General features: G+C 35.2%; 1 protein-coding gene across 7 annotated transcripts in view; it reads right to left on the bottom strand.

The window, feature by feature from the left end:
- Positions 1-25,355, bottom strand: part of RELCH (RAB11 binding and LisH domain, coiled-coil and HEAT repeat containing) — a 67,799-nt gene that overhangs the window by 6,792 nt on the left and 35,652 nt on the right. For 2 of the 7 annotated variants that reach the window (XM_065752374.1, XM_065752381.1), the window contains 14 exons: positions 21,344-21,434; positions 16,253-16,324; positions 15,367-15,507; positions 14,574-14,738; positions 13,665-13,812; positions 11,395-11,551; positions 10,738-10,861; positions 9,761-9,809; positions 9,342-9,421; positions 8,357-8,463; positions 7,660-7,759; positions 3,577-3,659; positions 2,584-2,647; positions 831-969 (listed from right to left, as the gene is read on the bottom strand). In XM_065752374.1, coding sequence (XP_065608446.1) covers positions 831-969; positions 2,584-2,647; positions 3,577-3,659; positions 7,660-7,759; positions 8,357-8,463; positions 9,342-9,421; positions 9,761-9,809; positions 10,738-10,861; positions 11,395-11,551; positions 13,665-13,812; positions 14,574-14,738; positions 15,367-15,507; positions 16,253-16,324; positions 21,344-21,434 — 1,520 coding nt within the window. Of the gene's footprint in view, positions 1-830; positions 970-2,312; positions 2,648-2,826; positions 2,910-3,576; positions 3,660-7,659; positions 7,760-8,356; positions 8,464-9,341; positions 9,422-9,760; positions 9,810-10,737; positions 10,862-11,394; positions 11,552-13,664; positions 13,813-14,573; positions 14,739-15,366; positions 15,508-16,252; positions 16,325-21,343; positions 21,435-25,355 lie in introns of those variants that run through there. The other 5 variants (XM_065752375.1, XM_065752378.1, XM_065752376.1 and 2 more) reach the window with 5 other exon arrangements.

Below are 25,355 nucleotides of genomic sequence, written 5' to 3'. Positions count from 1 at the left end.
TCAAATTGCTTTCCATACAATTGCTTAGCATTAAGAAGCTGCTAAGTGATAACTGCACGTATCTGAAGCATCACAAATCAATGTGGGATAAAAGTTGCAAATAACAGCTTTTGATAGGACTTCTCACGCAAATGTGACTGACTAATGTAAACTTGAAATAAAATTGTACTAAGAATATCGAAAAATAAAAAAGGTAGCTCAGTGTAGCAACCATTTACAGAAAACATGTTGTGGTATTATTCCCCTAAACGCTGAAGTATTCTGAAGTACGTTTCTACTAATGGTTTTAGCCTGCTAAACTAGCTGCCTACAACTGTGGGCATAATAGGTTTCCATGTTTTGTTTACAAGCACCTCTTAGACAATCTAATAATGAACTTTGTTCTTGAATCTGCTTTACATTACAGGACCATGGAAAAAAAAATCAAAAACAAAAACACAACCCACAACCCTATCTTGTTAATCTGGTCATATTCAAGATGCGTGGAATACTTCCTATTTATCATGCCAGAGGCTGTGGTGTCAAATAATTGTACAACAATAAAAAAGGCAAATTTAGATGTATTTTGCAGCTAAGTGACCAGTGCCCTTCAGCTCTGAAGATTAATTGCTGCACGCTGGTGTTCTGTATGTATAACAATGTCAGGTAAGGAGAAATTTAATTGGTAAGGTAAAATAAATAAATAAATAAAGGGATACAGGCACATCAAACTCTGAATACAAAAGAGTTTTCATTGATGCTTTGGTAACAACAAAAATTAATATAACCAGGAAACTATTAGTTTTGCATCAGAAAGAAGAAGAAAACATCCTCCTGCTAACGCAACTTACATTCATCTCTAAATCTGGGCTCAGCATTAGGTCCAACTCTTCCAAATGTTTTTATAATTTCTGTATGTAGAGAATGTTGGTCTTGATATTGAGGGTCCTCCAGGAAAGACGCTAGCTGCATTTTTACCCTTTCCAGAAGCTTAAGTTTTAACAGAGAAATAAGTACAACAAAGAGGGAAGAAGTTAGAAATCATTAAGCTCAGAGTATGTCTATAAAGCTTATGTAAGTCAGATGATAAGCCCTGGATTTTCTATTAACTTACACTCTTTTCTGACAGGATGTTCCAACCTCTGGTCGCTGTTCCCTATTTTGAAGACTTAACAGTGTTTTATTCTAAACTATCCTTAACTACTAGATATGTGCTCCTATATAGCCCATCTCTTCCTGAAGTTTGCTTGGTTTTGATAATCACAGTTTTTACCTACTGTAACTTCCCTCATTATTAATAGCTTTGGAGTTTTCTTGTTTAAATAGAACTGAATTCACATTAGTTGCTTTGAAATACATCTCAAAAGTATCCTTTTTTTTTTCCTTCTGTAGAAGGCAGATAGATAAACATCATAAAATCAAGGGAATTAGACAGATTTCTAAAGGGTAGGAAAAACTGAAACAAAATTAAAGTAACTTTTCTAATACATTTTGTAAGAAGCTGTCACTTCTGTACTCTAGTTTATTATAAATAGTGCAATGAATACAGTAATTTCTGTGTGGTAACAAAACCATATTCTTTCCAAACTGATTATAGGCATGCAATCCAAACTATAAAATGGTAACTTATCCACCTTCCAAGTACTTGTGAGTCATCACTGACTTATTACTCACATTTCCTCAAGCGCATTCTTTTCGAATGCATCAAGATTACAGGAAGAATGCAAGCTCTGCAGAATGCTGTGAGGACTTTACACAGAAATCTGGTTGTACAACTATTACGTAAAACAAAGCACAGGATTTCTACTACTTAGAGCAGAACTTCAAGTGTCTTTTTCAGTTTTCTGATCTAATAGCAAAGTGTCATCATTGAAAAAACAGATATTGCATATCTACGTTATCCTCAAGGATCACTTCAGTTACTTCTCTTCAATTTCTTTTAATGTCATTTTGGATATCATGAGCTATCTGAGATGGCTGCAGAGGACCAGTAGACATGACATGACATGAACTTCAAGTGATCTGTGCCCTTCTAAATTAATTGGACGCCAAGCTTGACATCCTATGCAACCAGAAAATGATATCATACATACACACATGGAAGCAAATGATTATCATCGTGACTTTTTGATGCGCATATTAAAGTTAAGTTACCTCTTTAACTTAGAAATAATGGATTTGGATTTCCTAACTGAATGTCCAAGGGAATGTTTAAAAAATATTTTATTCATCGTTTTCCCATCCTCTAGCACAGGCCTCTACCCATTACACGTCTCTTTTTGTTGTTGTTGTTTCTTTTTTTAATGTTTGGCTTGATATTTATAAGTAAATGTTTTTCTTAGTTGAAAGAGGGCTTATGTGATTTTTAAACACAATCAAAACAAGAGAAAAAGACGAAAAACCCAACAGCACAGACCAATCAATCAAAAATGACCTCTGCGAAACCAGGAGGCATTTTAGACAACAATACTACAACAACAACAAAATAATTTACATTTTTTCTCTTTTTTTTCCCTCCAGAATTAATTATGAAGTTAATGAATGCATCAAAAAAATCTCCCACTTATTATTCTACAAAGCAAAGGATGACAATAGGACTGCTACCTCTCTTTGTGTAACAGTTTCCATGATGGTCCCAAAAGCAGGAATTGTTGCAATCCTCACTGAACTACAACAGAAAAACATTGTCTTTAATTGAGCATTAAAGAATAAAATTGGTTAAAAATAGAGCAAAACTCAAAGATTAGTACTTTTAAGTTACATTAGTTTCTAACAATAACAAAACAAAAAAAGCAGACCAGGAAAAAGACAGACAGGATTAACTCAAGGTCTCAATCTGAAACTCACAATTCAGGATCACTGGACAAGGTAACAAGGGCCGGTGCAACCCGCTTGTCAACTAATGCTTCACTCATGCCTCGAAGAGTCAGCTGTAAACCAGTCAACATGCAATAAAAAATGGTTTGGTAAACTGGAAGGAGAACTGGATTAGCTGTGGCTGAGGATGGGCAGGCAGACTCTTGGGATTTATCTTGGTTTAGTCACCACACGATACATTAAAATGATTAAGACACGTCATGCTCTAGCATTCATTGGTAACAACCTGTTAGATTAGCAAAGCATCCCTCCTTAGCTTGAAAGAAATATCACATCAGAATAGTATAGCTCAAACATGCCCAGAATTGAAATGTTAAGGTTGTCTATCAGAAATTAAGTACTCCCAAGATCATTTCATATTTTGACATTTCCATATTTAATTTTAAATAATATAATTGTTAGAACTGCCCAGTAAATTAATTTGCAGCTTTCTGCTAGAAATGATATAAGCAAATTTCAAAATTGAAAGTATGAAAATGTTTTTTTCAATAACATTTATTTAGGTTTCTGTTTAAAATTTATTCAACAACTGTATTCTCTTTAGTTCTATGTATTGCAATAAAACTTCATTATTACAGACAAGTGACAACCATGTTAAAGTTACTTTTGTTTAAAAGGAGTTTCCTTATTTTTCATCTTGGATAACAAACACAACTGATGGTTATTTCTTCCTAAGTATTAAGAGGGATGCTAGGTGTATAAGACAGTCAGAAAACTTACATTTCAGGGTCACTGGAGAGAGTAATGAGAGCAGGAACAACTCTCTGAGCTACCAGAGTTTCATGTACCCCCTTCACCAACAGCTGAATGGTCGGAGCAGGGGGGTATCACAGGTGATGCACGGAAAGAGCGAGCACAGTATCATGGGAAGAAGAACGGCACAACCAAGAGAGAGAAAGAAAAAACACAAAAAGCAAACCAAAATTAGAAGCTAAGCAAATACTGCTACACAAGTGCTTCCTATATGCAAAGGCATGAAGAAAGCTGAAGTGGTCTGGTAATCAGCACAAACCTGACTAATTTAATGACACAACGTAGTCTTCTCTCTTTTCAGCCATTTTATAACTCCAACTCTAGAAAGTTTAGCAAGTAATTTATGTGGTATACTTCAGACCTGTTAAAATACTAAAATGATGCCAATTGGAGTTTGGCAGCCTAGTCTAAAAGGTGCTCTACCTCAATGGAATGGTGTATGTATGTGAAGAATGCAAAGACTGCCACATGCCAAATAAGATTTCATTAATCAGGCCAAGTATGTGTGTTTTTCCAGCACGGAGCGACACCTTTCAGACTTTTCACAAGGTGATAAACAGTCACTAAGCACTATTCAAAGTCATTACCAACTATTTCAGATTTAACAGCCATCCAAGCAGTCTATACATGTAACAATTCAAGTTACAATTGCTGGTCTATGCAGGTAGAAAACGGGTAATACCTGAGTTAACGATTATATTAAAAACTGAGATCACATTGAAATACATGTCATTACCTCCAAAATGTATGAAATTGCTTACATTTAGAATTGCACTACTCATGTGTTCATGTATGTATAACTATGTGTGAAACAGATGCCCTTTACATGTTTTCTACATACACTAGAAACTTGAGTTTTAGAAAATTGCAAATTCTTAACTTTCCACTTTAGAAAAACAGTTGTGGGTTGTCGCTTTTTATTTATTTATTTTATTTATTTTTTAAATCTGTATTAGTAAAAAATGGAAAGCCTTGGTACTTATATCTCATGTAACAGAGTCTGCATGTACTTTCTGTTTCAAGGATAGGCATAAATGGTTTGTCAGCAACTTCTGAGAGAAATATGAAATATCTTCTCAATATTTAACTATATTCTAATAACTCATATTCCATCACGAACACCAATTAGATTCGATGGCATAGGAAAAGCAGCATCTGGTACTGTATCATGCAGTGCTGAAACAAGACAATGTTTATACTCTCTAATTAGGGTTTTACAGTATGCTATTTGTTTGAGCATTCCATTTTACTGATTGAATTTACAACATTAACTTCATGAAAGACTGTAAAGACTTCCTACACAAAGCAGTGATTTCTACTAAGCAGTATTTAAGTGTGCATGTGTGTGGTTATGTTCAAAGATGCTGCGAACATATTGTGGTCTTACAGGTATTAACTGGACAAGGAAGCACAGGGGAGAGAATAGTTAAGCTGTGTAAGCATTACAGCTGCAAAATACCCGGAAGTATAAAGCTGCAACTTTCTAGACTCACAAAGTACTAGCAATGCCATTTACTGTACTACATTTTAATATTAATGCATTTCATAATTATTTACAGTAGCAGCAACTTATTATTTGTTGATGCATTCACCTTAAATTTGATGACTGGTTGGATACATCAATGTAAGGTTGATGTATTCACCTTCAGATTGATGCTAAAGTCAAAACACTCTGTTCAGCCATGACAATCTTTCTATCATAGTTTTCCCACTGTCTAAACTAGACAATGCTTTCTGTTTTTAATTAGGGACAAATAGGGACATGAGTTTTCTTAATCAATTTTTGTTTTGAGAAAAGTCTGAAGGCCTGAATAAAAATTCTTGGGATGTGAGTAATTAGCAAACATTTTAGAATGATCTCAACTCCACGACTGTGTGCACTGTTGCACTTCTAATCATGGTAAAACATGGTAAACAGCATCATTCTGTCTTAAAGAAAATAGAACACAGATCATAATTTAAGTGTCATTTTGAAGAAAAGAGTTCCTAACCTCGAACAGACCAACAATGCTTGTAACAACTACATGCTTCATTGTTCAAACCAGCAGCAGACAAATCTGTTTGCATCAGCATTCGAATAGGAAACTACTGACAGAAAACATTAATGCACAGGCACAAAGAAAACAGCTGGATGGGCAAAGCCACGTTGCAGCATTTAAGGCTACAGTGAGACAGACAACACAAAGCTTTATCCTCTTTCGATTCTTACCAAGGAATGCATATTCATTACTTCATATATACCACACCTTAAAAACCATAGCACAGAGCTTCCTGTCCCCAGGGGGCGAGCAGAAATACACTGGCTATAAATCACTTGTGTTCTAGTCCAGAACAGACTGTAAGGGTTTGGTAACATGACTTGGCAGGCCTAAATCACAGCAGTCTCTGAACTGCTGCAGATCTCTGTACTGGTTTAAAACTTTGCAGTACATGTACAGCTGTCCAACTCGTGACACACTCTTCTTATTATCTAATCATTACTGTCTATCTCACGAGAGAATTGCTGTGCTTTGCCAGTGAGTGACCTCTGAGACATCAAAATTCCTTGCATGAAGGATTCCTCCAAAATAAAATGGACTGTTTCCATCTCTTTCTACAGTTAACTTCCAAAATTCACAGAATGCCACATATAAATACGTATGCTGCAGCTACAAAATGGCAACACAATAAAAGCCAGTTTTCAAGTGAGAAAAGCGTCTTCAGTGAAGTTGCCTATGCACTAGTAAAAACTGGAATATGTTAGAAAACAAGCAGGTAGCATGCAAAACTACCCAAAAATAATCAATTTGCAGCTGGAACATAAAAGAAACCGCAACCAAGACAACAGCTTGTATTAACTGAAGTTTTTTTACATTTAGGGTTAATGGTTACACAAAATAAACATTTTTACAAATATGAAATATAAGCCATGTGCTTGTTAGATTTTAAACAAACTAGAATGTCCTACGGGTGACCAAAATTGCCATCTCTGTTTTGGAGGAGGAAAAAAGAAAAAGAAATGTGGACATTTTCAAGGGAAGTTACACAGTATGTCTTAAAGTCACTGCTTAGTGCTTTATCAGCAATGACTTGTACAGTTGCAGTAGAGATAATGGTAATAATGGTTTAACTAATGGTAATGTTAAATACTTTTTTCCTCAAGGCAGACTTGAGATTTGTTTTCAGAAATGGACACAACATGGCAAATTCACCTAGAGGTCAACAGCAAAGCTAACCAGTGAGTCAAGCTTAATAGAACTGTAAAGGAAATAAAAGAAAATGGAATTTGATTTTTAAAAAGAATTCTCAAAAATATGAAATAAAAAAAGATACTCTTTGTTCAGCTAGTGTGGCCGCAGTCTTTTGGTAAGCCTTCTCTTATTAGCACTTGATGAACAACTCGGTCATGGTATGGAAACAAACAAAAAAATTACTAGTTACATTTAGCAGCCTCTCATATGATCTATAAATCTGTTCCAGTAAAAAGATAAACTTGCCAGACTGTGGTAAATTAAAAAATCCTATACTTTATCAATATATACATTTTTATTTTTGGTGTCAGTGGAAACTTGCCGGAGTTACAAGTGCACTATTTGTATACTGAAGAAGGTATTTAAAATTGCTAACTTGTAAATAACAAAAAACAAATGTTAAAACTCACAGAGAGATGATTGCTTATGTCTACCTACGGATCTATGCAAACACATTTGATGATATATTTTGTTCTGGTTTGAACATAACTTTGCCAAGAAATTCATTTTCATCCGAAAATGTTTTTCAGCATGCAATAATCAGAATGCAGCAACGAAGTCAGCAGTAGATCAAAAAACACACATGCAATTACTACAGAAACATCCTGCAAGTGGCTAATGACAAATTGTATAATGAGATGTGCTAGTGAACACAGAACAGATAGAGAAACAACTGTACAATTTCTGCTCCATCACACAGTACGCAATTTATTCAAGCCATGCATAAGTTTTAAGAACGCATCAATTTCACCTGAATCAGTTTTTAAAAGCACATGTCTGTTTCAGAAAAGTAAGTGAAAAAAGTCTGGATATCGCTTACCTCAAACATTCTTGCTGCTGTGCATCGAACAAGAGCTGAAGTATGGACAACTCCATACCATAAGACAGTTAACAGCAACTCATGATAAGCTGGGTTTGCACTAAAAGGAAACAGTTGGGCAATCATAAAAAGAAAAAAAGGAAATTCCTCCTAACCTTTGTGGATCTTTAGCCTACAAAAAGCTGTCTCAGCAAATCTAACAATGCAATTTTTATCCTTTATGAAAGAAGCATAATGTTTACTCCATTCCAAAGGACACGGAACATGCTGCTGTCTAGAAAACAGGTTGCGTTTTGAAGTTGATTTTAAAAGTTCTTCAGAATATAGATTTCAATATATTACAGTATCAAACAGAATGAAAATGTATATGAGAATGCACAGTAAGAATATGGGAAATACTACATCAATTTCTATTTTTATCCTTAGTGAGGATTTTTCTGCATTTAGTTTTTCTCCCATGTGTGTTTTTCTTGGTTTTCCTTTTTTTTACACATGAAAGATGATTATTATTTTTAATAAACACTGAATTTTTCATTCAGGAGATTACTAGTTTAAAGTTTGTAAAATGTCCAGGAAAAACATAAGCCTACTCATTATTCCCCTGAGGCAGCACAGTGAATAAAACTAATGCCATATCAGGATGTTTTAATAAAAGCTTCCAACATATTCAGATTTATTCAAGACCAAGGTTCTTTACCCCAGTTCCACAAAGGAAGCTTTCAGGCTATCAAGAGGAGCATGGGATAGTGAAAGCATGGTCATGACATCTTCCAAGAATCCAACTAATAGTTTGCGGTCTTCTTCCTGAAAGAAATGCAATATTAAAAGTAGTACAACTGTTACGGTTTGATGACGTACAGCTATGAAAAAGGCAAACTATGAGAGAGAGCAGACTAGATTTAGCACTTAATTTTCTTAGAATTTCCAAAAATATGCTTTTAGAACAAGAACATTTTAAAGGAAATACAGGACTATTTCTGTATTTTATCAGCTAAGCTCATACTTAAATGCACAGAATTCTGCAAAGACATTTACTAAATAAACTTAAAACCATTTTCATGGCTCCCAACAGTGAGCAGTTGCTTACAGTCCACTGTGAGGAATGCAAGTCCATCTGTGAGATGATGAAGGGTTTAGTTTCCCTTGTAAGTCATGTATACGCCAGTTCGTAACTGCTGGCTACTGGAGGATTAGGTAGTGTTATTTATGGGGTGTTTATTTTAGTCCTAAATAGTACTAAAATTTTAAGACTCCAGCTGTGCCCAAAATAGCAATTTATCTGCTTATTTATTTCAGCTGCAAAATTCTGACTTGTAAGGGCCACAGCTAAATGGCTGAGAGCCCATTTACTGAATATAATTAATATTTTGGATAAAGGCACAGAACAGCTGTCATCATCTGAGAATTAGCAGTGCTGGCAATGCCTGATGTCATTCTAAGGTTTACTGAATTCAGTATCTTTTAACACTGATGGCTATCACCTAAATGTAGTAGTAAATGTAGTACCTAGGAAATTTAGTTTTTAAATAAGTTTAGGGCTGCCAACTTAATCTACTTATCTTCAATGCATGAGAGCACTAGAAGTTAACAAAGAGAACGTTAAGGTGGTGGATTTTCTTTTTCTTTTATTTTGATAGAATAATATGTAAAATCTATCAAATAAACAGAAAAAACAAACCTACCTGAATATAACACGTAAGGACTCCTGTTGCATAGATGGGAACTGTAGCTTTTGTTAGCACTCCGTTACCTGCTGTGGAATCTAATGAAACACATTAAAGAACTTATTTTTCATATGTATATATATATAAAGTAAAATATGTGTATATATTTACATTTATGTAAAGAACGTATACACTCAGGCATACATACATACACACTAAAATAATGCTCCATTAATGTTTGGATTTAGGAGTTCATTTGTAATTTACAATGTGCAACTTTAGGAGTGTTCCATTCATTAAGATTAAATTTTCTACATTTCAGAAAAATGACAAATTTGAGAACTGTAGCCTGAAAATCTTATTCAAACAGGAGAATAACATTTTTCCCCAGCTGCTTTTAGGATTGATTTTATTCATGTGAATAAAATACTACTCACCTATGTTTTCCTCTGACAGTCTTAGTATTTCCTGAAACTGTGGTTTTACCTACACAAAGGATTATGAAAACCACATGAGAATGCTTATTACTAATATCTATTAATTTACAAAAAAATAAGACAGAAGACATTTTGAAGATACCTTTAAGAAGTGCAGCTATTCTACCAAAATTCAAAGTATGACAGAGAGTAAGAATTTCTAGTGAGCTGCTGAGGTAACAGCATTTAGCACTCTGAATGCTAAGAGTTGAAGCCTTTTGTCACTTTGCTTGGTTGGGGTTTATGATTCCATCATGCTATATGTAAAATCAATCAATCAGTAATAAACTTATTTTACTTCCTGCCTTTGTTGTCAACGAGTGCTCTCTTTGAAAATACAGTTGTAGTGATTTTTATTGAAGAAAGAATTGTAAAGATAAATTACAGATGGGGCTTTCAAAGACTGGAGAGAGGTTTTAGTCCCTTTTGAATCAGCATGTAGGAGGTAGCATGTAGCACACAGAATGCTACCCTTGTTTCATTTTATCTTTAGATAGTACTGTACTGTGTCAGCATTTCTCTTTAATATATCCTCAATTAATATTAAAAAAATATCTTGCTGAGTAAAAAGTTAGGATACATCCTTGATAAAAAATATCTACATATAACCCGTGGAAAACATTTTTGGCAGAGAATACTTGTTTTAAAATTACCAGTGAAGTACAGAGTGGAGTAAAAATGGACAGAAAGCTCTTTTGAAGGAAGATAACTGTGAAATCACTAGAATTAGAACAATCTCTAGTTTTTCTCAACACAATACAAAAGGATGCAAATTGAGGTTTAAAAATATCCTGTTTAACAGTACTTATGGAGAGCATTAGTATGGCACATCAATAGAAACATCACGTGAAACACGAGTACTCGAACACACCATAAAATATAATATATACTTATTATCAGTGTATTATGTTGGCATAACATTTAAGGTACTACCTTACCTTAGTGTTTGTAAAGATTTTCCCAAATGTCCTACAAAGTCTCCAGAAAAATCTGGAGAACTCATGCACACATGCGGTGGATGCTACATTGATCTTGCCAACTATTTCTATAAGCTGTGGTAACCTGCAAATTGGGAAGAAAAAAGGATACTGGCCACTATCCTCATCTTTTGTTTCTCTTCAGTTATATTAGTACAGATTTACTGTATATGCTAATAAGTATACATACAAAGCACTAAAAAAATTATCTATATGTTCCATACAATTGCTAAACCTTGAAGAAAGCGAGGTTTAAATCCAAGGAAAGTCTGACATGCATTTTTAAACATCCGTTACTGAGGAACAGCTTATCTGATGAAATAATCAGAATACAAGAATCTTCCTTTCAACAGAGAATTGAGAAAAAATTTTCAGGAGTGAGCAGTTGACTGTACATTCCTTTAGCTAGACATAGCTTCTGAATAAATCAATAAAGTCAATTCAGAATATTTAAGAAAAACCATAAAAAACCCCAATCTTCATCTCTGCAAAACTGAATAAGTCTTAAACACAATCATACTTAAAACCATGAAGTTCCAACACTGCTAATCATAACCACTGATTAAGAATTACTAGTTTTGACAACTTTTAGGAACTGTAAGGTACAAATTAACTCACAGTTGATTGACTACCCATAGCAAAGTCTCCCAGCCTGTGGTCCCCTCATGTTCTAGCTGATGGTTGTAAAGCTGCAATAATACTGCCAACTGCTCCCGACTTCCGATGATGATAGCCACATCCTGAAGAGGTGATGCAGGTCGGGGAAATCTAGTGACTGTATAAGCAGAAAATAAGCAATCAGGAACAAAACAAGAAAAAAAAATGGCTCAGAAGTCACATCAATAAAGATAGTTAAGAAAGTCTGAAGCTCCTTGGTAAATTCAGTTTAAGATTATCTAATTGCCTTTTAAAAATCCATGTGTTAAATCCAACTCCAAAGAGATTACTAACCCCCATTTTTAAAAAGAGAAAATGCAGAGAGAGTGGATGACCCCGGAGATCATGCTGTAGATTACTGTTGAATGAGTATAAGACAAAGTCTCCCAAATTCTGCTAAACTATACACTATCTCTTCAATTATTTGCATCAATAGAAAAATTTACAAAGAAAAAGCAAGAACTCAAAAAATTCTAGACAGTAAAAATATCTTGGGATCAAAAGTCTGCTACAACATTTCTTATATTGTATTCAATTTACGTGAAGAATACTTAAGATTATTCAGTGAATATGTTAGCTGCAAGTACATAATCTTTCCTACTGTGGAATTCAAGATAAGCTTGCAGATCCAACAGTGCTATTGTATTAGAGCAAACATGGAAAGTGTAGGAGATTTGTTTCCTCCACTTATGTTGAGGAAGCAACTGCCAGACTCCAATGAAGGCTGAAATTCTTGAATTCCTTATTTAAACACTAGCAATTCAGGGAAAAAGTGCTCATCTTCAAATGACTCAGGTCAGCTGAAAGAACTTTACTGTGGCATGGCTAACATTTTTACATTCATGCATGTAACACCACTTGCTCCTTTCCAAATTGCCTTTCAAATGTAAGTTTCTTAAATATTCTTTGACTCCTGATGTACAGAAATACTACCAGCATGTAGCAGGTATCACCAACAAAATCTTTAAAAAGTATTTCCAATAAAAGGAAACGTTGAAGAGGCAGGGAGTGCTGATTTAAGCGTGTAATTTCACTTAAGAGACCATTCTGTTTGCCAAGATGCATAACAGATGGTGAAGCTCCTGCACCAGGATGTATTCTTTCCACTTGTTACAAAAAAAAAAAAAATAGTAGTAATTCCCTAATTCTAAAGACAGCCTTCTTGAGCTATTATTGTCTATCTGTAGAAACCAGTTGTTCGAAACTCTATAGGAAGTCTAATTAAGGACTGTTTTGCTTTCTCAAAAGTTTCTTTTGTGAATGAGAGAAAAATATTGAGATTAAATAAAGGAAAACATTATTTTATTTTGTTTTATTGATAATTATTTTGTCATTATTGAAGTGGCTCAGGCGTAGCAGAGAATGGAATAAGGAAGCGTTATTTAAGGATTTGCTAAGAGAATCCAATATGAAAAAAAATTACGGGGGAAATCAGAAGTTAAACTTTTTTTTTCCCCCTCCACAATTTATATGGTGTAGTAGGACAAAAAAGTGCTTTGTTGCAAGAGGATTATGTAAGCCACTCGGCACAGAAGATATTTTGCCTATAACGGACAGTATAGAATACTGCTAAATAAATACAGAAATTTCAGCCAAAAAGAACCTAAAAATACAATCTAGTTTTTTTTTCCAGTACTGGCAGTCATTTGGTAAATATTCATGATTTATGTATTTTTTTTCTGTAAGAATTAGCTGATGTCTGTAATTAGTTACATTTATGACAAGAATATTTCTAAGACTTATTCCTTTCATAGCAATGAAATCGGATAGGGGGGGAAGAAGGGAAGTAGAAAGACTTTTTCCCCAAAAAGGAAAAAAAAAGAAAAAAAGAAAAAAATGTCATGACAAATCTTCCTATGTTGGAACCTAGCTTAAAAAAGATAATAATAATTCTCTCCATCAACTCAGTCACAGTGAAGGAAATTCATAACATGACAAGAGGTTCCCTGACCTTTGCTCTTGCTATACCTGAAAATACAATATAAAAAGGCGTCTTAGAAAAAAATGCCTGGGGACAGGAACTTATTATTTTATAGATGTGTTTTTAAAAAAAATGTAAAACTTACAAATCCTGCAACTTACCTTTATCTAGTAACCTGAGGTATGTGTGAGTTTCAGGTAAACGTGAACTATTCCTGAAATTCTTCCTTTGTATTTAATACTGATTTGAGACTTCTAACTGAATTATACTTGTGTTTCCAAAAAATTCCACTTAACAGAAATTAATTTACCTTCTATTTGTGGTACTTCTCCCTGAAGTTTAGCCTTGCTTGTGAAAGGTGCATTCTGTAGCACCAATGCAAACAATGACGGAATCAGTGACTGCAAAGCAGATAGATACATGTGGAGCTTATGTTCATCCAAACCGTGTTCTCCTTCCTAAAACGAACAGGACATTTAGTAAACATTTTCAGTTTGTGATGAACTACCCAGAAACACTAATTCACAGCCATTTATCCTGACCACTAGCATACTTCGTGTTAGAATCCAAATGCTCTTGTCATTCTTAAGGCACTTCTCAAAAGAAGCCATCAATATAAGCTTTGGCATTAAGTGATTCACATTATTGAACATACTGATAACTCTGAAAGAATAATTTTAAGCACATTTTGGTAACAGGATTCCCTGGTCTCAAGGATCAATGCATCTAAAAACTGAATGAGTTATCTGTTCTGTGAAAATAAGCATCTTGGTTAAGAGACACCTACTCTGCAGAATTTTCCTGACATCTACCAAAATAAGTGTGTGCAGCAAAAAAGACACAAAACTGCACATCATTTAACTAAACCATTCAACTACACTTTTTCTTATGTACAATAAAGGCTGAACTTTATTAAAAGTGATACTACGTGACACAATTTAAATATAGGATAAATGCATTCAGAATAACACACACCATCTGGTCACAGGCTCAAGAAAACATTTTCTGAAATGTACATTAAATAATCAATCACCTATGAAGCAATATACTGTTAGAGGAGAATCGGATTTGTTTGGTTTTTGTTTGTTTGTTTTCATTCCCTATCAAAGCAAATGTTACAGTTACAAGAAAAATCTCCAGAAAATTTCTCCCTCACAGAACTTACACATAATAAAGCTACAAAGAGAATTTTCCAATGTAGAAACAGCTAAACACATACCCTGAGCAGTTTTTCAATTTTACTGAGCAGTGTAGGTATAAGATGGAACTGCAAGTTTCCCAGCTCTGTTGTCCAGGCAGCATAAGCAGGTAAAAATACTTGGTGCGTTGCACTAACTACACGTTCTGAAGGGTCACCTAAAGCTGAAAGCAGCAGTTCAAAGCCCTGGAAAAATAAGTAGAAAATTAATTATTTTTCTACAATTTATTTTAAAGGTTACTGCACAAAGCATACACAGACTAGACTTTTACACTAATAAAAAGTAAACCAGGGTAGTACGTGGAGGTCTCTCAACTTACATTTCTACCTCATCCATGATCCAATGATCTCGCTAGCATTTCTCTACTGTTATCAGAACATTTACAAACATGCTTTTACCATTCCACTTTCAAAAATTTAAAAAGAGGAATTCTTCACTTTCGTGAACCTGAAATACTATTAGCCAACATTAAGAACTACAAGTAAGCCTTATTGCAGCAGATGAATCTGTTAGCAAGTGATGACATCAAAACAGCTAATAGTGGCAGGTGGGCAATGAAGTGGAAAACACCTAAATCACAGGTTATTAAAGAAACTTCTACGTGAGGCTGACATCTGAGGTTCTAATGATATTTGAATGTATGTGCTCTCTTTTCAGTCTTAGTGATGCAATAAAAGACATTAATACAAAACAAACCATCAACATTACAATTATTCAGAAGTTTTTAATGTAAATACGTAAAAGAATGTACCCTCCTATTCAAAGAAAATATAAAATACTTTCCATACATACAGAATCCAACTAAGATTGTACCTGTTGATATTTGTCTGGATCATCAATATATCCCATAATGATGCCAAGGCTTTTGATCACAGCTTCTCGTACCAGATCTGCCTTATCTTCCATTAGCATTTGTTGCAGCATGGAAAGTACTAACGAACTACGAATTTCTTTCTGAGTGTAAAGAAGAAAAACACTTGTTCAATCCAATGAAACAAGATCTGCTAGTTTGTATCAATTTCTATAAAAGATTTGCAATTCTATTTAGTGCTTACAAACAACAATCCCTTTCAACAGCCATGAATCTCCCAATGAAAAATACATATTCAGCTGTGACAACAGTAGATGAATGAAAATAAAGTGTTAGCAGCCTCATTAGAATCTTTTGTTCTGGAGTCTTTTAATTAACATAGAAGCATATATCAAAAATAACTAACAGTAAAACACTACTATAGGTCCAGACATGGCACGATTACTTAAACAGAATCTCCAATCGTTCCACTGCTAAATTTGAGAAGCATGCTTTCAATTTTGGTTATTTTCATCTTCCTCTGAAGCTTCAGATTTCAGTTTGCCACTGACTAATCTTTGCTGCTGCTTTTGACTAGCAGCACTCTTCACTTTAAACATTTCACAGTGTCTGAAGATGTGCGCCAATTATTTTTTTCACTCAAAGTATGAAAATTTGCTCAATCCACAGTGGTCATTAAGCCATTTTATAGGCAGACTAAACTGCCCTCCTTTGTTATAATCCAATTCCTCTTTATTGAATTTCATGTGTGTTTCATGTTAATATAGAACATAATGTTCCTGCCTATAAGATCCACCTTTTTTGAAAAAGATAAAGGATGTTTAAATTATGTAACAGATTTTAACCTTGGTTTCACTAAAAGTATAAAGGGTCATTACTAATACTTACTGGAAGGTAAGGTGCTAATGCTCCACAAGATTCTGCTACCAGTAGCCGTCTCTCTGGGTATTTGTGGTTGATCTGGTGAAGACAAGGAGAATGGCTATTTGCTTTGCAGTGATCAATATTCAAAACGTGGGTTAGTATGAACTACAATAGAAGGATACTGGAAGATAGAAGGTTACTGGCACAGGCTGCCCAGGGGGGTTGTGGAATCTCCTTCTCTGGAGATATTCAAGACCCGCCTGGACGCCTACCTGTGCGACCTGGTGTAGGGAACCTGCTTTGGAAGGGGGATTGGACTTGATGATCTCTACAGGTCCCTTCCAACCCCTATGATTCTATGATATGCGTGCATCTCTTAGATAAACATTAGCTGTGCCTTGTAGAAGTTGCATACAGCTTTGAAGCAACCTCTAACTTTTGTACTAAGGCATAAAGACAAGGCAGATGCAGCCTTCTCCAGTTGTACTGTAAATCAAAGCTTACAGTAAGAGAATATTCTGGGAAGCGTGTATGCATACAAAGTAAAAACGTTCATCTAAGAACCACACGACTGCCCTCTAGTGATCTGAGCCAACCACTGTAGCACAACTGCCCAGGTCTTGTTAAGTAGTAAGGGTCAAAGGAGGACACAGGTACTAAGCCAAAAGTATTTCATTTTTTTGATATTCTGTTTCCAAGCCTAGACTAAAGGTATCCCGTTTCTAAGATAGGACTGAAAATAGTTCCTGTTCTTAAGCATCTCTTGTTCCTGCACTGCCTGCCTCACTTTTGCACTCGAAGACCATTCAAGAACTCTGCCATTTTTGAAAGAGGTTTACTTCTGTAAAGTCAGCTTTAGTGGTCAGTAGAGAGAAGAGTGCTAACGGTTGCACAGTAAAACACAGGTGACACATTTCAATATACCCTGTGAATTAAAAAAAAACATTTAGGGGAAAAAAAAAGGCAATGAAAAGTGGTTTCACTGTGTCAGATAAAACAGGATATGCATCAGGTGAGACAACTACTTTTTCTCTTGCTGTACAGAGAGTCAGCTATTTTACCAAGGCAAAAAAACCCAACATGATAGTCATTGCTTTCTTTGTCTGGGACATTACTGGAGATGCTTGTCTTTAGCAATCTCAGGCTCCTAAAACCCAAGGGGAAGTATGGAGAAAGGAAGACTTATCCTTGGTAGAGAATGATCAGGTTAGGAAATACTGAAACAAAACAGACATGCATGAATATATTGAGCCTCCCTGGGATGATAACTGAAAGAGTTGTGGCAATATGTGAGGTTCCCAAGGACAGTAAATCAGATACGACTGCTATGTTCAAGAAGGACATGAGAGAAGGGCCAGTGTCCAATGATGTTGATTCTGAGAGCAATAATGAAGATGTGCAATAAAGTGCTGCAACTGGGCAGAAATAACTCCCACGCACAGGAACAACTTCAGAGTCAAGAGGCTTGAAAGCAGCAGGGAAGGACTTGGAGGGCCTGCTGGCTACTAAACTGAGCCAGTAACATACTCTTGCAGCCAAGAATGCTAAGAATTCAGCAGTAGCAGTACGATGAGCGTAATCAATAAGAAAGTGACTATTCTTATAGAATCAAAGAATCCTTGGAGTTGGCATGGACCTTTAAAGATCATCTAGTCCAACTTCCCTGCAATGAAAAGGAACTAGATCAGGTTGCTTAGAGCCTGATCCAGCCTGGTCTTGAAAGTCTCCAAGGATGGGGCATCCACCACATCTCTGGGCACCCTGTTCTAGTGCCTCGCACCACCTTCACTGTAAAAAACTTCTTTATCTAACTTAAATATCCCCTTTTATTGTTTGAAACCATTTCCCTTGTCCTAACACCACAGACCCTGCTAAAAGAGTCTGTCCCTTCTTTCCTGTAGCTTCTCTTTAGATACTGAAAGGTTACTATCAGATTAGCTCAGTCTTCTCTCCTCCAGGTGCTGAACAGCTCCAGTTCTTTCAGTCTGTCCTCACAGGAGAGCTGTTCCATCCCTTGCAATGTTTTTGTGTCCCTCCTCTGGACATGCTCCAACAGATCCATGTCTCTCCCACACCACTGAGGACTCCACATTTGGAGACAGTACTCCAGGTGAGGGCTCAACAGTGCAGAGCAGAGGGGAAGGATCACCTCCCTAATCCTGCCGGCCACACTTCTTTTGATTCAGCCCAGGATACAGTTAGCTTTCTAGGCCATGAAAGCACATCACTGGCACATGTCCAGCTCACCATCCACCAGTACCCCTAAGTCCTTTTTATCAGGGCTGTGCACAAGTTTTTCATCCCCCAGCTTTGTACTAGTAGTAGAGATTGCCTCAACCCAGGTGCAAGACTTTGCACTTGGATTTAGTGAACCTTGTGAGGTTCTCCTGGGCCTACTAGTCAAGCCTTTCTAGGTACCTCTGGATGGAAACCCATCTCTCAGGTGTGTTGAAATGCACCCCACAGCACTTCCCTGCTCAGCACTGATGGTACCACAACTGGAGTGCTGCATACAGCTCTAGGCTCCCCAGCTTGAGAAACATGGAAATAATTGGAACAAGACCAGCAGAAATACACAAAGATGATTAAGAGAGGAGTATCTGATATATGAGGGGAGGCTGAGAGAGTTAAATTCATTTAGTCTTCAGGAGGGAAAACGCTTGCCTTAGTCATGAATAACCTAGTTCAGTTGACTCTGCTTTGCATGGGGAGGGGGAGGGTGTGCACTAGATGATGTCCAAAGGTTTCTTCCAACGTCAGTCACTCTATGGTTCTGTTAATTCTATTGACTTGGGAGAAACTACAAACACACACTAATAATCAACTTTGGACAACTTTTTACTCCCAACTTCTTTGCACAGCATGCTGCACAGTAGTATCTGACAATTGCTGTCTATTAATGCCTTCAACTTTATCACTTTCCAGGTCTGCTATCACCAAGAATTTCTCAAGAAGAAGAAATATTGCAAGGACCATTTGAAAGACACTCAGATGAACAAACCATCAACCTCAGGACTGAACTTAAGTCTGAAGCGTGAAATAACCTTTGAGTCTTTCTGATTATCTTTTTCTGATTCATCCATCAACAGGACATCTTCAATACTTCAGAACCACAGAGATTTCATAGACAAAAAATAGGGACATGCAGCAAGCTGCCTGAATAGCTGTTTTATCTTTGTCTTTTGTGACATTTTGCTCAATGAAGATACAAATACATTCCACCTCCTGAACTTTTGCCTATATAAATTCTGTTCCCTATACAGCAAAGACATAATGACATACTGGAAAGAAAAAGGAAAGAAAATACTCAAAATTTTGATAAGGCTTGTCATTCAGGGAAAATTATTAGCCCATAAGAATTTAAGCACAATGGGAAATGGATTATAATTTCTTTTCCTTTCTTTTTACTTAGTAGTATTACATTTTTTGAAGGCCAATTTATCTGTTACTAGCTCTTAAAAAACTTTTAGCATCCATACACTAGACTCAGATGAGCAACTCATAAAATTCTACACGTGAAAGTGTGAAAAGCAGGTAAAAAATGGCAAAGACTAGCCTGATTACTCTGAGTTCCAGAATGGATAGATAAAAATGTTGAATTTTCTGATGCCCTAGTCCTTTACATCTGTAAGTAGATTTTGACTGGGGTCCAACTATACTAACCCCTTCATGATTTCATCACTGAAAGAAGGCAGAAAACTACACTGGTATTTTTGCATTCTTTTGACAAATTCATGGCAATGAGATTCCGATGGTATTTTGCTAGAGAAAATATGCTGACCTGGTTTCAGTACTGCAAACGAAGCCTGGCAAACTGCATTAAGTAAAAGCATGATGTCATATGGCTTGGCAGCCTGATAGGTGGCAATGATACAGCTGGACTGGTTTTTCATGTGCATCAGCAATTATCATGAAAATGGTATAATGAAGATGTGTTCTTACTAAAGTGAGGTTGGTTCCTTTAAAATTTCACGAGAAGGACTAACACAGCAAAATGTGATTTATGTTCAACTGCTATAGGTCTTTCCCTTAATCAATAGACACATCAGTCATACATATAATGCATCTAATTACATGAATGTCACATGAATTATGCATTTAATATGTAACTTGTACAGTCAGAAAGTACAAAGTCTATGAAAGATTGGACTTCATTGCAAAACAGAAAGGGCTAAGTTATGTCTTTGGAGAAACAGTAGACAAGTGCCACACCAGACAGACTGTGTAATCAGAGCAAGCATTACCACTCTTGTCATGGATTAATAATTCATCGTCTTTTAGGCAATCAATTCCCTTTTCTTCTTTATTGCAGGAAAATAAATACATTCATCTGAACTCATGTTGTCATGTTGTCTCTCCCTTTGTTGTCTTAGATGAAAGAGAACATTTCAGTTTGGTTGTTCAGTGATTTCTATTAATTTACTGTACCTGTGGAAAAACTCACTGGAATTCTGGAATTCATGTGTAAGTTTCAGGTTCATCTTACACATAAAAATTCATCTTCATCTACAGGGATCTTATTTCTGACTACTTTCACCTTTAATTTCCTGTTTAAGAATTTAAGCTAGCTGAAGTGTAGACACTGCCCCAAGGACTTATCACTTACAACATAAAATCAGTAAACGACATCTTCGAATGACAGTGGAATCCAGTGGATTTGATTTAGTAGCTGAGTGGGTAGGGATGGTGATAGGAGGATGGTTGGACTAGATGATCTTGTAGATCCTTTCCAACCTACCTAATGTATCTATGTATCCCAGTAGTCTGGAAACAATGGTGTGAAATTTATAAACACTCCTGCTTGGCAATAGGTTGGGTAACACTGCTGACAAATGCACAAATATCTGCATCTCAATACAAAGCATGCAGGTATGTGACATGCAGGTAACAGCCTCCAAATACACCTTCAAATTTTCTGTTTATGAATTCTTTTCCATGCCATAAAAATACATATACGAGATCAAAGAGCATCCAAATACCCTTCCGAAAAATATTCTGAAGTCATTTATTGAAAAACAAAACTGAAAAAAAAAAAACCCTTTCAAATAAACAAAACTCAACATTTATGAAGTTGTTAACTAGTTTACCAATGTAAAGCACAAAGTAAGCTGTTACCTGTTCCCAACACTGTGGTAAAAGCTCAGCTTCTACACGTGTTGGTCCAACATGTCGGGCAAATGCCACACAACCCGTCAGTATCATCTGCCTGAAAACATAAATATAAAACTTAATTTCCTTATGAAATAAAGTTCTATAATATATGCTGCATTAATTCTTTATGTTAGGTAAAACAGATACCATCAAGCAACCATTTAGAGTCAAAATCTTACACCATACACACTGACTCATCTCAAATTGAATGCAGACGCACTGTTCTCTACTTAATATGTCTTTTCCAGAAACTAGAAAGATCCAAAACTCCATGAACCAGAGCCTGAGACTCTCTAATCTGGGAGTCTCTGAGCACTTATTTTCTAAAATCTGGGACTGAGAGTTAGACTAAATCTCTGATTTAAATCCTATTTTTGAATACTATGATTTGCCATGCAATAAATGGATCGCAGTTGCTTAACACGCCCTACTGTTTCTATTTAGAAGCATCTGTAAAATTTAATAACCTTCAATTCAAAGTAACAACTATTTTATGAAATGGTTTTGCAACATCCTAATGTGCAAGTTATTGACATCTCTTCCACCATACTGGGTTCCTGTCAGAAATTTCCTTCTAAAGGAAATAAGTTAAAAGGAATATAATTAATCAGTAATGTCTATGATCACCTGAGTTATTTTATTTATATTCTTGCTTATTTTTAAATTCATAAAAGAAAACTTCCATCAATTAGCAGGAAATCAGAGGTATGTAGACATATTTAATGTTTCAACAAGTTTTTACGAGATATAAACATACAGACTCTGATTTATTTTTTATTTATTACTAAGATCCAAAAACCTGAAAATATAAATTGACCCTATGATCCAGCCAATGAATGCAGCTGAGTAAGAAAATGTGGGGTCAAAATCCCTCATTATTTTTCCTATTATCTTATCTACATTTAAGCTGCTTGAAGAACCGCCTTCCTCACAGGCAGCTATACATAAAATGAGGTTCTATTTATATTGCAGATTACTGTAAAATTACACTAAAAAGTAGATGTATATGGAAAGATTCAAGATTCAATTTATTGCAAAGTACATAAGGAAGGAAGTTCGAAGGGATGGGGCAAAATGAGATCAAACTACAGGCATCTGCAAAACTGTACTTTGTGATATTTAACTTCTATTTAATGAGTGCTTATTTTGCAGGGATTTTTGAGTTTGTTAATTCTCCTGTTAATAAAATGAGAATCATTTCAAATTTGCATGCAATTTACCAGTTCTATCTAGTTTTAGTACTTACATCAGAACTTAGATAAGTAGTTTTAAATAATAATGCGTGGACCAGAGACACTCATTTTATCATCTTTGCAGTAAGATCAGAATACCACTGTGAATCTGTTCATTATTACTTTGTGGAAACTAAGTTATAATTAATTTGTTATCATTTTTGTGTCACGTTCTAACTCCCAAATATCACTGCAGCTAATAGTATGCCCTTAAGGTTGAAAGGCAGAGATTCTGCTGATCATCTCTTAACCAGTAATATAATATATTCCATCAAAAAGTGATATGTTCACTTCCTTAGTATTTTAAAGAAGAAATAGTCTACTTAAAAGATTTTTTTCCAGCATTCTTTAAGCCAAACAGAACAACACCACGTACAGAGAACTAGACCTTCGATCAAGGTAAAAAAAGGTTCAGGGAAAACCAAATAAATGATTAGATAAGGCTCAAGATATCAAAAGCTGATTTGTGATAGCAATATGGAGACAAAAGCCTGTAGCAATTGCAAATTCTATGGCATATAAAAGAAATACTCAAGAGCCTACGTTTTGCTTGATCTATATGCTGCACCTAATCCCATAACTAGGCAACAGAACATACTTTCATAATGTATTAATAACATATAGTAGGATGCATAAATCATCTGAAATCTACTGCACTAGAAAAAGGGAAAAGAAATACACTGTTTTTTACACTAAGCCTTCTAAAAAATGTTTAATGAAATCTCAAAATTAGGTCATTTTTTTTGCCTTGCTCATAAAGTTGGGAACTTTCAGATGTTACAAAAGTATTCAAAAACAATGTTTTGAATATTTTAATGTAACCATCCTAGAAGCATATGACAACAGCTAGTAAACTAGAACTTCAAGGGAAGGAGAGTAAAGTTCTCAATGCTAGGTCACTGAAACAAAGTTTGTTAACACCTAGCTAATGCAAGAATTGCAGCCTAGAGTGGAGGAACATCTTTCTAGTTACTGTCATGATTCCTTTCATTAACAAGATGCTGAGAAGGCTCTCCTCCAATAACTCTCTTCAGGCCATGCACTTAAATCCACTAAACAGGAACATAAAGAAAGCAAGTCTGTACTACTCAGTAGAGCATTACTTTGCTTCATCAGTACAGAAAGCAAAGCAAAATCAAGAATGACTAAAGGAACATGTCAGAAGTTTGAACAGAACACAGTTTAATAATTCATAACTCTTTCTAGAGGTTTTGTAAAGTGGTTGTATGCACTGGTAATTCAATTTTTTTTTTTTTAATAATACACAGTTCAGAGTCTTTAAGTCTTTAAGAGTGCTGTTTCTATATGTATTACCTGCAAACCTTCTCATAAGTTCACATAACAAACTGTGTTTTAACCTTGTTATAGAAGACCCTAACATTAATTTGCTTTCTTCATGGGTTCATAGCTTCCTAAAAGTAAAACTAAGATACATTTATTCCTTTTCAGAAGAGAATTTTATATGCATATAGAAAATCCAAATAGCATATTAATGAGCAAAGCCCTCAGGTTAAAAGTAGGCTTGTTAAATATAATAAACTTATGAAACTATGGCAAAATGCTACGCTTGCAAGCACCAAAATGTCTTTCACAGAGGCAAAAGTACAACACAAGTTTTCCACATAACTGTTAACATACTTTACAAACCAAATATTTATAGTAAGTAGAAGTTTTATTTTGATGTGTTGGTTATTATAAATGTGATGCCATGTTCCAGTTGCTTGTACTTAACAAACTAAAAAAGTCAACTTTATAACACCTGCTACTTTAATGTAGAATGTAAGCCTAGATAGTGTGGCAAAAGGTGAATGAGTAATGTAAGAACTAATTAACATAACTGTTCTTGTGATAAAATGTGAATATCTTTGTGCACAAGAGTGCACAAGACTGCTAAAATATTACCTAAACTTATTTAGATAAAAAGCAGGAATTAATAATACACTTTCACATAAACACATGATTTAAATATATACATATGTATATATTAAAAAAAGACGGAAATGAGTTCTGAAAAAGCATTCTTTAAGTTTTATTCAAAATTTATTTTATTTGATGGAATGTTACTTATTCTTCAGTCAGGTGCTATGGCTACATTAAAACAAACCACAATTTATGTGGATGCTAAGATGTGTTATGCATATATGGCATGTTCCTTCATAATTCCTGGAATGTGTGACAGAACATTGTCCCCATATTTCTAATGAAATTAAGTTATTCTTAGATATAAATCTCTACTTCACAAAGAAGAATGAAGAGCTTAAAAGAAGAAAAAGCAAATTGGATTTGCCTCTTAGCTGCTGGACATAACACACCCATAAGCAGCTAAACAGGCAAATCAAAAATCAACTTGACAGGCCACAGTCTTGCGACAAACGAACTACAAGAGATTACAAGTGACAAGGAACTTCCCTCTCAATCACAAAATAATTTTAGCTTCATAGTCTGCATGGGACATTCAAAACGTATTAGATAACAGCAGAATGTTCAGAAGCAAATTTCTAATGCATTTGAAGAAGAACAACGACTGCTTCTTGATGCAACTTCAATCTGCATGGTACTACCACTACAAGCTGTTTTTATTAATGCCTGTTTTACCATGGAAAAAGTTTAGAAAAAGATCTCAGAATACTGGAGTTCCAGAGAATCTTCAAAAGAAACACTTTCCATTTATTTCATTCAAACCAGTTTTGTCTAAAGACAGAATAGAGCAACAGTAAATACAGATGCTTTACCAAACATCTTGT

This window comes from Cyrtonyx montezumae, unplaced genomic scaffold (assembly GCF_038088225.1).
Source record: "Cyrtonyx montezumae isolate F1298 unplaced genomic scaffold, pur_monq_1.0 scaffold_8, whole genome shotgun sequence".
NCBI lineage: Eukaryota > Metazoa > Chordata > Aves > Galliformes > Odontophoridae > Cyrtonyx > Cyrtonyx montezumae.
This window is presented reverse-complemented; position numbering and strand designations above follow the sequence as displayed.